This window comes from Bombus impatiens, unplaced genomic scaffold (genome assembly GCF_000188095.3).
Source record: "Bombus impatiens unplaced genomic scaffold, BIMP_2.2 scf_0463, whole genome shotgun sequence".
Classification (NCBI taxonomy): domain Eukaryota; kingdom Metazoa; phylum Arthropoda; class Insecta; order Hymenoptera; family Apidae; genus Bombus; species Bombus impatiens.
In genome coordinates this window covers 1,699,990-1,714,624 of record NT_176882.1, presented here as the reverse complement: position 1 = coordinate 1,714,624, position 14,635 = coordinate 1,699,990, and the positions used below count along the sequence as shown (strand labels likewise).

At 45.9% G+C, this 14,635-nt stretch overlaps 1 protein-coding gene across 11 annotated transcripts in view; it reads left to right on the top strand.

Annotated features, from left to right (window-relative positions):
• Positions 1 to 14,635, top strand: part of LOC100741310 (proton channel OtopLc) — a 37,542-nt gene that overhangs the window by 8,661 nt on the left and 14,246 nt on the right. For 3 of the 11 annotated variants that reach the window (XM_033321554.1, XM_024368539.2, XM_003490606.4), the window contains exons 2-3: positions 7,836 to 8,068; positions 8,871 to 9,013. In XM_033321554.1, coding sequence (XP_033177445.1) covers positions 7,836 to 8,068; positions 8,871 to 9,013 — 376 coding nt within the window. Of the gene's footprint in view, positions 1 to 2,994; positions 3,562 to 7,146; positions 7,169 to 7,248; positions 7,328 to 7,835; positions 8,069 to 8,870; positions 9,014 to 13,868 lie in introns of those variants that run through there. The other 8 variants (XM_012387315.3, XM_033321555.1, XM_012387311.2 and 5 more) reach the window with 7 other exon arrangements.

The following is a 14,635-nucleotide window of genomic DNA, read 5'->3' as shown; positions in this document are numbered from 1 at the left end:
AAAAAAAAAAAAAAAAAAAAATAGGCAAGTTCGGAGTGACTGGTAATTTCCTCTGGATAAAGAAACGAGTGAATCGAGCGCAAACAGTTCTATCAAGATATTGCTATTGGCGGTTTCTACCGATGAGGTAGAGATATAGAAAGAGAATATTAGAGGGGTAAATCAAGAGGAGGGAAAAGGTAGAATATACTAAAAGCAGCAGCTTATGGAGCCGAAATACTCAGGACTCGGTCGATATTTTCCGAGAACGTCGAAGGGGCGGGCATATCGATCAGGTTCGAGGACGCGAGTACGGGCGGAGCCGGCGCGATAACCTCGCGATGTTTTTGTTTCTCCGAGACTACCGTACTACATATCTGTGACCGTGCATTCTCGTATGGACTGCTCATTGAGATCTCTCGCTGCCTTCCAACCCGATACGTGTTGCTCGGCTGACATCGAGCCAATCCCTATACACACACACACAGACACACGGACTTCCTGCGCGAGTCAATTTCCTTCCCGAAGATTGTCGATTCTCTTCCACGCGTCATTCATTATTCGTCGAACTATTGTTTCTCAAAACGCTCTACTTTATGCATTCCCTTTTTCATTAGATAACACCGTAAGCAGAATTTTCGAAAAAATTTGTGCGTTTTCCGGACACAGAATCGCGTTGTCAGCGAAACGTGGAGGAATTTAAGAGGCTGGAATTCGATGAACGCGAGAACGAATGTCGGAAGCCGAGAAACGACAGGATCTTGACTCGCGGCGCGATTGCATAGGAGAGCGTGCTTCATTTTTAATTACATGCCCACTTTGTTCTCCTCAACGTCGCAACTTCTCGCCGCTTGGCAATTGCTGGCTTCCGTAGCCGCCAACATCCGACCGAGGTCGAACAACGAACTTTCACTCGCGATTCGTTGCCACGATTCGTTCAAGCACGACAGATTAAAAAGACACGGATTCGTAAAAACGTGCGAAGGATGCACACAGCTGGCGCGCTTCGGTGATCTCGCAGTTTAAATTAAATGCGCCAGTAAGAAACTGGGTTAGCCGCTCGCTGGAGTCGAGTTCCATTTCTGTGTTCAACGACGCGCATTTCTATGCTCGGTCTTTTTGTCGCGCGCAAGCTATCGCGGACGGCCGCGAAAGAAAACAAAGTTCGCGTGAAAACTTGAGCGGACGAACGTCTTACATCGGTGGCAAGGAAATAATTGTTGACAGCGAAGAAAGGTTGGCTCGTAATTGCATCCTTACAATATCGCTGCCGCTTGTTTTCAAGGGGAGATATACTTCCGCGATTAGCCTCTACGACCCCTTTCAGTTCTGACGTTAATTCTCCACTTCGTGTCGTTACCTCGTATCTCGATGCGTTAAGAATCGAGTAATCAGTGCACGGTGAAACAACCAGGAATAATTAAAATTACTCGCGATAGAGCGTGTCACTGTGGCAGATCGATTAGAGAGAAAGAGCGTTCGAGCTCGTCGGTTCGTTTCAAATCCGCCATTTCCAGGAAGTTGTTCGAGAAGAAAGCTCGTTTATCGCGCGCTTTCAAATATGGAGGAGAGCTTATTCCGGGTCGACGATTTTCGATGTGTCCTCGGCGCTTTATCCTCGCGAGACGTTTGTACACGAAGGGGGAAACAGGCAAGGACAGAGTCAGGGGATGAGGGTTCCAGTCGATACGCGAAATTGAATCGAAAAGCTATGGAAGCGAAAGGTTCTCTCTCGAGCTCGAAACAAAACATTCAAACAAATCGCGACGAAACGAGAGCACGAAGGGAATATTAATAAACGAGAACAAGACGGAGGAAAAAGGAATATCGAGACTCGTTCTGAGAAGAGCTCCATGGGCTATCGATATTTCAAATGCGAGAGCTCGGGCACAGAAAGAAGGCACAGTTAGCTTCAAGTATCGTAGAAAGAAGAAATTAATTAGGCATCGACCGACGATATTAGCGATTTACACGGAATTCTTTAGTCGTTCGACAATATGGTAATTGGCGATCACGTTTCTAGAATTCCATCAAGAGTACGACGACGGTCTCATAATAGAGAATATATTAGCCGGCTCTATCGATCGATCGATATCGGTCTAGCGGTTTATTCCGGTCTCAGAGGTTCTAAACGAGCATCGAATTCGATCCATTACAGTATTCGGATCGACGATGGGGTAACTCCAAAGAAAGAGCACGATCACTGATACGCTTGGACCGAAAGGAACGCTATTCCGGGACGCATTCGAGATCTTTGATCTGTGTGCACACGCTTAAAGGATTTACGTGACCTGCAGGGACTCGAGGAGTCTGTGATTATACGTACGTCCACGGTGCACCGGGCGGATTGAACGCGTCGCCCTCGAGCAATTCCAGAGGGTGTTCGTTAATCTGGCTACGATTGAAAGCGCGGATAGGATTCGATATTCGAAAGAACGTGAGGCGAAAATATGGAGCGTAGTCACGGAAGGAAAAAAATAGGATGAAAAAAAGAAGAGAGAGAGAGCAAGAGAGACAGAGTGGATGACCCGGAAGGAACGAAGCGTCATCGATCCCTTGACTCTAATAAAATACGCGTCATTTTGTCGATTCCGAACGTTAACGCGAACCAGAGGGCACCCGTCGGGATGAGAAACAAAAGGGAGCCGTGGAAAAAACTGATATCCATCGCGCACGCGAATTGTTCTCAGATCTGAAAAGCGACAAGAGAGTAAATTAAGTCTCCTATCCCGGTGTTCCATTAGCGGTGCTAACGTGGATCGATGACGAAGAGGGGGATACTAACGGGGGTGGGGTTGGTGAACGCGTTCGCTGACAAGAGAAGATCTGTAATAGCGATCGGTGAATCGCGTAGAATGGCGGAATGGCCGTCGAGCGTTCTGGCGGCCGGTATCGGCGTCGACGCCGTCGTCGGGCTCACGAGCGAGCAAGCGTCGTTCGAAGGCAGGTACGAAGGAAGGGGGAAACAAGGTAGCGTGGGAAGAGGCAGGTAGGGGGTATGTGGCAAAAGGCAGAAATAATTCCACATTTGCCGAGCTGGCTCGCACGTGTCACACGCCTAAGACCCGCACACGTACGCACACGTGTCCTTTTCCGTTTCGTTCGCCACACGTGAATAGACAGAGAGACACATACCACGCCGACTGCCGAAACGGGAACGAAGGCGAACAATCAGAGCGAACTGGAGGTGGAAAAGGAACGACGGAGGAGTCAGCACGTACGGAGAGGATAGGGGGAAAAAGAGGGATAAGGATAGTGCGCGGCAAATAAAAGGGGAAGGAAAAATATATAGGAAGGAGAAGGAACAGTGATAGCCGACCCCCGAGGATCGTGATTAAAGCTTGTGACGCCGACGAACCGCGGATTTCTAAATATATAGCCGGCGATGTGCAAGAATAGGAGGCAAGCAGCACGACTCGCGATCGCGTCTCGAGAGAGAACGAATGGAACGTGAGCTTGCAGTGGGCACCGCGACGCCGCGGCGTCACCCGGACGCGCGTTCGGATAGGTCAGTTATCGGGGAACAAACTAGCTGCCGGCGGGTTCGCGTTAGAATCCTGTATCAGCCTTACTCGCACACAGGTAACCAAGGATTTTCCGATTACTTTACTTCTCTGTATTCCTTTTTAACTCCTCCTCGCCTTCTTTGTTTATATCGGACCGCCATCGATTCTCCGTCAAAGCTCGATCACCTTTTCCCCGCTGATTTACCAACGACCGGTCTAAAATTGATCGCGAGTGTTCTCAGTGCCGACTAGCACCGCATTTTCTCGCGCTCGTTCCACCCCATCCGTGCTTGCTCTAACCGGACCGATTATTCCATTTAGCCGTTGCTGCACTTGTTGAATTCCCCCTTGTACGATTCAACACCACGTTCAAAGCGGGAGCTCGTACTCGCGATACGCGTCACGCCACCCCTTTAACTTTTCTTCCAACAAATTGATCGATTAGACCGACGATTCCGCTATCTACGTGTCATCCACTTCGCCCCTCGCTTCTTCCCTGTATTATACGTTTAATCACGCTAACTAAACAAAAGACAGAAAATGGAAAAGACGAAGTATCTCTTGATGACTCGAGTCTTTTTCTCGGCAGCTTCATCGTCCCCTTAGACCCTCCTTTGTTCCTTTCTCGAGATGCTGCCGTGTATTTACGTTGCGGTCGGTCGTTGCCACCCTTCCGCCAGTAGTATTTTCTTCTTCTTGCCCGCCTCTTCGTAGAGATAGCTTGCAATCGTGACTCGAGGTAGGTCAGTAACTGCAGCCTCGCTTTCACCACCCTTCCTCCCCCCTCTACCCTCCTATCCACGTTTCTAGTTTCATTCAAGCGTTTGCCATTTTCCTGCTTTGCGAATCACCTTGAAATTTCATCGTCGCTGCACATACACCGAACGTAGTTTCTATTCCATGTCGATCGAAATCACAGTCGAATCTCGATACAAATATAAACTTCTGCTAAACGTACGAAAATACCGGTGACAAGATCGCGATTCTACGAAAGGACGTTAGATTCGTAGCTGAAACGACGGATGCAAATCATGTCGAGAAAATGGTTTAGTATGCGCTCGACGGCTGCAATGGCACGCTCGTAGCTGTAATTTATTCCTAGCTTGCGACAGCAAGCAAACATTTACACGTGGCGTTGTCAATGAACTAACAACCTCGATGAGTGTTCGTTCCTTACGACACTTCACTTCGTCTAATTTCTTCCACGCTGTATACCTGCAAATGAGCGATCTGAATCGTAACAATTGGTAATAATATCCGTTAGACTAAAAATAAGAGTGTCGTCAAGTTTCGTTTTAAGAGATATTTCGAGAAGAAAAGCTACTTTAGAAAATCACGTAACGTCGAAACACTGGAGCGACCCGTGTCTTACGCTTCCTGGTGAATATCTAATATTTTTTATTTTTTCTCTTTTTGTATATTAAATGATATATTTAATATACAAAATAAAATATACAATGTATATTGTATTCCAAGCACTACGAGAGACGAGCTTTGTTCGACGAGCTCATTTATTATTCACGTTGGTGTCATCGGTTCCCTTAGCTGATATAAATAACTGCTTCCGTTAACTTCACGCACAACAACGTTCGATAATCGATAATTTTTCGCTATGAAAATCTGTGCTGGCAACATCGTAGGGTAAATATAGACGAATGAGAATTCGTAGGCGAGAATTCGTTGACTTTAACATGTAATTTTAGTCCGTTTCTTTTTAAAAATAATTAGAGACATCTGAATACAGATACAGGAAGAGTTCACACATACATACATATATATAATGTAAATAGCTGAATCGCAAGAGTAAAACAGTACAGAAACAAATGACCCAGTTAATCGCGCGATACCCGAAGCAATCGACACCTATTCGCGAAAACGAGATAACTGAGAAATCTGACTCGTCGAGTTCACGAAACGCTGCTACCTGCAAAACGCACAGCAACCCGTTCTTACGTAAACTCGCTACTCCCGCTAATTACCTGCGCTGCGTCGAGTGACCTATTTAGCGGCGCGTTCGAGAATCGATAGCTTTTCGCCGGAAAACCGTGCCATTTCGATGCGAGCCGTAATTCGAACGCCGAGCAAACATTAAAAATTCATCCTCGACCGATATCTACTTTCTTCTGTTTGCCCCATCTGTTTGTCGTGTACCGCTCACCTGTAAATTCCGATTTCGCTTCTAATTAAGAGAACCGTCGATTTGATTTCGATTAAATATTCGTTTTGAGAAAGAACTCTCTTAATAGATGTGGTTTCGAGTAGTAAGCGAAACAATGGCTTGGAAATTATCGATATTAATCCTCGATTGGTATGGCACGGGTTTGATGATTAACAGATAATTACTAATTAAAAAATTAATTGAAATATGGCTGGTAGACTTTCAGTATAAAGTCTGCAAAGTAATTAAACTTCTCAGTGTAAAGTATCAAAAGAGTAAGCGAATATTTCATGTTAACATCTTAATAATTTTTCAAAAGCAGAACCCAAGAGTAACATAGTTCCAGAAGGCGGCAGATAATTATTAATCGACAAATACGATGAAATTTGTACGTTTCATAATTAGGTTAATATATACAATATATTATGAGATGACGGAATATTATCTTATCAATCTATTTAAAATCTTTAAGCTAATGACAAATTTCTCTTATTCGCGATAAATTACTGTCAGATAAATATTAAGTTGTCCGAAAAATGTCTCTCTTTCGCAAACGTGTTTTTTGTTGAAACCAAGTGTGTGAAATGTCGCAGTGTTCATCTCAACAGAACAAAATCGATCCTATGTAATTCGACATAATAATAATATAAAACAAGAAACGTTGTGCGTCTATTATTTCTTCATAAAACGAAAGAAACTTTTCGGACAACCTAATACGACTAAACCCTTCAAAATCCGAATTGAAATTTTTTAACAGATAGTCACTGAGACCTGAGTACACCTTATTCCTCGAAAGCATCAATTATAAATTTTTTAGAATTCTTCGAAGTTAAAACTGACTCGTACTCAGCACTTTAAATAAAGTTCCTCGTACCTCGTATCATATTTTACTTATATAATATTATGGATACTATCGATTCTTAAACCAATTTGCAACGCTTGCGTCTGTCAGTCATACAACCAGCATCACGCCAATTGAAATTTAACGCAATTATATTCCAGACGAGGAAAAGTAAATAGAAAAACTCTCTACGCTGAAATTCCCAAAAATGTAACGGACGATTGAGATCACCGTAACGTAATTAATGGAAAGTCCCGCTGGATACGGCTACTCCGTGCAGCGCCACTCGATGATAACGTAAAAAGAACTCGAGCAGGCTTCGATGCGTGTTCGATGGCTCTCATTCGTTTTCCCGTCTCGTGCTCATCAAGTTCCTCGAAGCGTGGCCGCGCGGAAAGATGAACGCACGTGACTAGCGGACCGCTCGATGGCCGATCGGCAGTGCCATGTTTGGCGATCTCTGCTATGGGGAGAGAGCATGTCGCGTACTCGGCGAGGATCAGACTTCCCCTTGAACCAGTGCCGATCCGATCGCGTTTACGCTATCGTCCCACGGCTCGATTGTCCCGGCCGATCGATCACGGCCTACTCTCGATTTCGCGCGATCGAGATCGTTCGAGTTCTTGTTTTTCGTCGATCGAGTCCTTTTGCTCGACTGGCACGCGATGGACACCGTAATGTCGAGTAAGTTCAACGTTGAAGGTTAACGCAGGGGCGATTTCGTGAACCCTGAACTTCCAGTTCTCCTATCGATTCCTCCTGTATTAACGAGGAAGAATATGTGCTCGATATTCGCCGTCAGACGACTAGTTGTCGATGGAATGGAGAGAAGAGGGAGAAAAGGTAGATGATGTGTTAAGATGATCCTCGCGCAGAGTGTCCCTCACAAAGAGTGCCACTGTTCGAGTAAATAAGCGAATCGTGTGGAAGAGGCGCGGTGCACGAGGTCGGGACAAATACGCGTTCGATGAAACTTAACGAGGTGAGAAGGTTCTAATTCCAGAGGGATTGGCGGAGGCTGAGTGCGCGGGTGTCATTTCTTCGTCGCTTGATTCCATTGTACCGGACATAACGGCCGAGTAGCCGTCGTTATACGACGATCTCGGGAATATCGATCGAATCGTAACTACCGGCCGTGAAGGACCGGAAACGAGGACGAACGGTCGATTAATAGTTTTGATGCATTATTCACGAGGCGTATAATTAATGATATCCCTTGCGAAAGACACGATGGCCACGACACGGCCGGCCTATCGATGTCAACGTTATCGTTTACGATCGAGTTTAAAGCAAGCAACGAGCTTCCTCCTTGCTTCGTCTCTTAACCGGTCGATACCTGATTACTTTGCAGATCGACCGAAAAGTAACTCTGAAGAGATGCAGCGGTGTCCGTATCTGCACGAGATGAAGGAGCGCCTGCTCTCGCAGCCGACACCGACCGACAGCCTGGACATGGAGCGGGTCGACGGCACTCCTGTCAAGGAGCCCAATCTTCACAACGATTATCCTGCCCACGCCAACCCCGGAGTGATACCGGATCCTCCGGAAATGCCGCCTGATTCGCTCATCGGCACGGTCGTCAAGGTACGTGAACTTCACGGGCTTCCATCAAATTACCGGTCCAAGTCCAGTTTCATCTTACTTTCGAGATTACTTTCACTTTCTCGTTGATCGGGTTTCCTCAGAAGCAAACAAAACTCGGTTAATTAAACGTTTAATCAATTATCGATATACCGTGTCAAGATTTCTGAAACTTGACATTACAAGTAGCTGTAATAAGTAAGTTTCGACCGTGGTCCATTGAATTAGCTGCTTAACGTTTTACGTTTCATCACTTGCGTTCTAACTTTCTTTGGGACGATCTTTCAAAATGGGATAGAGCTTTGTCGTTTGTCGAGAAAAGAGATTTCATCCAGTGAACCAGTTCTCTAATCGATCGTCCTATCTCGAGCATGTGCATATATAATACATCGCGAAACTGTGCTTCCTGTCCAAGTCGAATATACCCAACGTTCGCTAGTAATCAGCAGATTGTTTCATAGCAAATTATCGATCTTAGTTCTTTAACTCTTTAAATACGGCTGATCCTCGTTAAATATCGTTGCTAGCTAATGTATGTAATTAATAGTAGACTGTTCAAATACATTAACCAATACGGGATATGTATCGACTTGAACTGAATATCTTACAGCTTCTGTATATGTTTTCAGATTGGTTTCAAATCCCATTAACATAATCCCGATAGTCGTGTCTATCGATAAAGTATCAACGAAGTGTAAAGATATTTCGCACGATACGCGTAATATATTCATAGAAAAATACTTCTTTAAATACATTCGTGAGCCGTTGTATAAAAATGCACCCGGGATTAATTCATTGGTTTTAGCTGAATTCAGACGGTTACGGTTCGCACACGTCACCGGCTCACGCGAGGCAACCCCTGGTGCCTCAGAACGCGAACAATCCACCCCTCTGCCTCACCCCCACGCATTCTGGCCCAGCGACTGGCACACTGCCAAAGAACGCAAAGTGAGTACATTCTTACGAGTACATTCTTGCGAGTGCATTCTTAAGATCGTCGAGGTGACGAAAGGCCTTCGCGAGGGCCTCGTTCCGCGCGACGTCTCGCCGAGACGCGACGGTTTTACGACGCGTTCGCGACTGTCGTCTAATTGCCTTTACATGCCTGCGGTACCATCCATGATTTCCTATAAACGCGTGCCTGCTCGTCCTCTTTGCGTTCTTCTCTCTTTTTTTTTTTTCTTTTCTTTTCATTTTGCACGCGGACGTCCACGCACCGATAAAAATAGGACATTACGGAAACGTGCGTTGGTGGAAAAAAATATCGATAGCCGCGCGAAGGAAGGTTAAATATAATCCACACGTGGCTCGAATGGTAATGGAACTAGCACGCTACCGATCATAAGTATCCGGACACTTTGGTCGTTTTGTAATAACAGTAGGTGAATTTTACAAATTATTTTACAAATTGCCTGTTTTTTTGAACATCAACAGATACCCTATCTTCGAACTGTGCAAATTAAACAAACCAATCTCCTCAACGTATTTATATTATCGTTCTGTAATTTAATTATAACTTGGACAATTTTTCGATTTAAATTTTTCGATTCAACGCATAGAGATTAGACGCATTGCTTACTATCTTTTCGTTGCCAAACTAGCAAATTAATAATCTATTAAGAATATAAAAATAATATTGTTTACTGTATGTATTACGTACATGTCGTTATTTAAATAACATTGATTGTATTAAACATCGGTTTAGAGGACTCTTCTTAATCCGACTTGTAACCCGAAAATTAAACAAAATGACAAAGAGTTTCTCAAGTAACCTTTATAAGGTTTGACAGATACAAACACCAATTTCATTACGTATAAGGTTTCAAAAGTCGATCAAATCCTTTTATAATACGCTAGTACGCGCAGCTAAACTGATTATAAAGGATAAAATCATTGTTGTTTAATTTGTCTAGAATTGTACGTACAATTAAATACACCTAATCGAAAATAAGAAAGAGTCCGAATACTTTTGAACAGTACCGTAGGTGATTACAGACACGTGGAGGCATGTTAAGTTTCCAGTGCTTCCGCTAGCGCTAAACTGCTGATCATGATACCGACCATTTGACTGGCCGAAAATAACATTAGCCAACGTGGTTTAACGTTTTACGACTTCGGTAACCGAAGTTTCATGGGGATACGGGCGTCTGCATGCTTAACCGAGTGATATAGCAATCGTTTATTTCGGGAAAGATCGTATCGGCGTTTACAAAGGGAAATGGTTCACAGACCCGAGAAGCCATTGTAAACAAGCAATCTTTTGACTATAATAGAAGTAACGAGGATCTATAGAGTTTCGCGTGAATCTGAATCGAAACCATGTTCGTTATTCGAATTTGTCAAGCGACCGTATAATTTGCGTAAAGACACGATCGAAATTTGTGATCGACTGTTGTTGGTTCGACTGTTTCTCGAAATGGGAGCGATCGACGTGGCAAACTTGCATCGACTTTGAAAACTACGTGTTTCGATAGAAGACAGATGGGAGGAGGAAATTCCGTAGTTTCGTTATCTGGCTCGTTGAACGCTTCGTTGTACGAGAAAACCACCTCCGCACGACTGATTGACCCTCGTTAATATGCATCGGTTAAAGAAGAACGCCATCTTGAAGCAGCCCTCGAGCGATGCAACGTGCATCCGAAGAAGGTAAGCTGCGTCGACGACCTCGAGGTGCACCGATCGGGGCAAAAAACCGAGCGAACTTGCTCGAATTTCTTCGGAAGGATCGGATACTTCGGAGAAGAAAAAGGATACATGGATAATTGAAAAATTTCAAATAACCAGCAATTGTCCGACTGCATCGTACAAATTTAAATAATATCGTTGAAATCCAAAAACCACGGGATCGTTGTCGTGACAATGAATTTCTGAAAGAAACGAAATTTGTAAAGATTGGAAATTTTGAAAACCATAGAGACAGCGGAGAATGAGCTTTTAACATTTTTTGTAAATGTCTCGTAAACGGAGATGAAACACGATCGATTTGAATAAAAGCTTACTTACGCGTTGCGAATAAATGAAAATTTTCGAAATTTGAAAGGGACGCGATTTCGGTGACCTTCTCCCTAGCTCTCATCCAGGGTTTAGTTCTAGAGACGCGGAATCGTGGCAGCACTGCCAGCGAGACTCGAAATCAATACTCGCTGTGCGTGAGTCTGGTCTGTCGCAATCCTTGCAACGCGATATTACAGCACGCAGAAAAATACTAGGGACACAGGTATTGCGTCGTATCGATGACCTGATTCCGATCATCGCTGGGAACGCGATCGCCGCGCGTTACTCCACGTCCGGCGATCTTCTGCGGTCTTCCACCCTTAACGTCAGCTTCGAGTCGATCGAGGCAAGGGGGAGGGGGAAGAAAGAAAAGGGATAAAAACGAAAATAAAAAAAAAGGGCACCATGGTCCCCTCTATCGCGTGACACGCCGCATCGCGATAATTCTCACGCGACCATTTGTACAGATTACCGCAATAGTCGAGGTTGATTGCGCGCTCGAGATTCTTCGCCAACGTACCTACGAGCAATACATTGCCGGACGGCTGAAAAACCTGTCCGACGAACGAGAGAAAAAGCAGGAAAACTATAATCGAGCTTGGCATTCGTGGATTCGATGGATGGTTGCCAAGTATTTCGATCATCGAGCCGGTCATCGACCCTTCGGGACCGGAAAAACACATCTACGAACCATAACTCCATGTAACAGAGGAACGAATCCCTTGCCACGAAGTTGCCATAATCTCTTGTTACCATGGAACGATGCACTTCAACCATTTACCAGAAATTTTCCATTCTAACGTGAGATGAAAAAGAGAAGCAAGAAGACTACTTCTTTGTAGGTACCTTGTATAAAAGACAAGTGGAACGATCAATAGACACGAAGCTGGTGGCAATCATCGACGAGGCAAGAGATTATCTCCGATCGCAATCGTAATCAACGGTTGGTTCTAGTCAAGTCGGTACGAAAAGGGTCGTACGATGGAGAATTTTATGGTAGAGTAAGGTTACTGACCTGGGTGCTAGCGTTATCGAGCGGGTCAGTGGGTCGCAGAACCACAGAGCATATCACTCCCCTTCCCTCACCCCCGGCACCTCGCCAGCCCCCATCCAGATCTCCTACCTCTGACAATTCCGGATCCTCCCGTGGGAACGCAGCCGAATGTGCGCGCCGGACTTTTTCAACTTACAGGGAACGCTTTCGCGAAACACGCCGCTTCTCCTCTCGCCTCTATTTCGTGGAATTAAAAACTTATCGGAACAGAGACACGATCTTGCGGTCTCGTCAAAGAAGAGTGGGAGAATCTACGAGTCAATGGAGAAGGTATCGTGATACAGGGGAAGGGAGACGCGTTGAAAGTGATCGTAAAATATCGACGAAACAAACCGTGAGACTTTGCTACTCGAGGGGGAAACTTAAATGGTAATGAATTACACACGACCACCAGATCTATAGGAAAAAAAGAAGGATCAGTACGAGATATTATTACCCTGGCGATCACGAAATTATTTTTCGAATTTACGATTGTGGAGAATCCGGGTGTATGGTACGAATGGCGGATGTATAGTACGATATCTTGCCGAATGATATCTTCTGCTGAATGACAGAGTATGATAGCGTACTCGAGTTTTCGGGAGAATTGATCGCGAAAAGAGCCGCGAGGGGAATTCGCGATAGCGCACGCGTTTCCCATACAGAAATTCACGTAGACAAAAGACACGGCTCCCTCCTGACGACGACGATGCAGGACGAGTTACCGGCAAAGGGTGCTTCACCGATTCTTGTTAACCATAGACAGCGACTGTGCTGGAGCGGGAGGAGGAGCTCGTACAAAGGCTGCTCGTAAATGCATCGATGCCAGGTCTTTAGCATCCACCACGTCCGGGAGGCTGCAAATAGATGCGAAAGGATATTTAAATAACGCAAGATGGGGATAAAAATGGAAAAAAGAGGACGTTGCCTGAATGTTTATTCAGCGTTTATCATTGGCGGGTGTGAATGAACACGGTCGCCAGAGACAAGACGGTGAAAAAGGCCACCGGGAAAGAGGGATTTTCGTTGGCGCTGCAACTTCCGCTGTCGTGATTCCGCGAAACGCGTGGATTAAAAAGAGGTCGGCGAGAAAGGCTTGGAAGAAGATGGAAGAATCAGCTCCGACGTTGCTTTTCGTCGCGTAAAAACGACTTGCAACGACTGTTGCGAGGATACAGATTTGCCATTGGCGAAGCACGCGGGCTCGCGACGCTACTCCGAAAACCCAGTGACCGCGATTACGAGCAACGTCGGTGAGAGTCGGGAGACGAAACGCGTGGAAAAGCTGAAAAGGAAAGCGCGGATCGAATCAAGGAGTGAGCCTTTGGCCCGTAATTGACGTTGAATCGAGAAAACAACACGAAGTCATCCGGAGTTCCGCGTGGTTGTACGAGGAAATGGAAGAAAAAAGGGGATAAAGAGGAAGAAGAGTAGAAGAAAGAGAGACGAGGTTGGAAAGAAAACAGAGCGGAGCAGGAACGAAAATGGGGACATGGCATGCACGAGGAGAAAAAATTCATGACCCGACCGAAGATTCCAAGGGAACAAAAGGAGTCCCAGCTTCTAGGTAGCTTGGTAGCCGAGAGGAATCGTGGTGGAGGATTCTCGTTGGATCTCCGCGTACGAGACCACAGCCAGGGGTGGAGGGAATGGAATGCATGGAAAAAGGAGCGGAGGAGCGAAAAGGGTGAAAAAGACAAGAGACACCGTAGGGAAAGATCGCGAGAAGGAGATGAAATATATTGGGGAGAAAGAGGCCAGGGTTGCGAGAAGGAGATAGGCGAAAAGAGCGATATAGAGTGAAAGCCGCGGTTCGTAGTGCGCTTGTGCAAGAAGCTGCCGCTGCCCGGGAAGAGACCTCCCGGCCAGCCTCAGTCTCCGGGATGCTGGGGGCGGCGATCGTGATTCTACCCCCATTTCATCGTGCTCCGATAACATAGTCCATCTCGCTCGGCTCCTGTCCATCCGTCCATCTCTCGCTCTGCTCCCGTTCCTCTCGGATTAACCCTCGACGCTTGTGTTTACACCGGCTATCGTAAGGTAGACTCCCTTTCGGTGTCTACCTTACCATCTTTATCATCCGCTCTTCCATTCCTCTTTCTCCCTTTTTCCCGATTCCACGTTCTACGCAACTTACGAATCCTACACGCTTGTCTTCGTCCTACTCTCCTTCCCTCTTTCTCTATCCCCATCCTCCGTGTCTGGCCCTTGCCCCCTCTCCTCTCCCGTCAGCATCAACTTCCTCTTTCTCTCACCGATCTTCCATCCTCCATCCCTTCTCCGTCTCTCCGCTTCACACCCTTTTCCGCCGAACCCTGGGTGCAGTCACCGCGAGAACCTTCAGCCAACCACCTCTCTAGCAGGTGAGCTTTCTTGGTCGCGTACTCGGTGACTGGATAGTTCGTTGGTTCGTTCGTTGGTCCGTCGTCGGTTGGTACGTCGGCGTTCGTCGAGGTGTGTGCATTGCACTCGGTTGGTAATCGTAGCCGCGCGTCGCCCGTCGCCTGTCGCCCATCGGCCGTCGCCTGTCGTCGTGCTCGTCA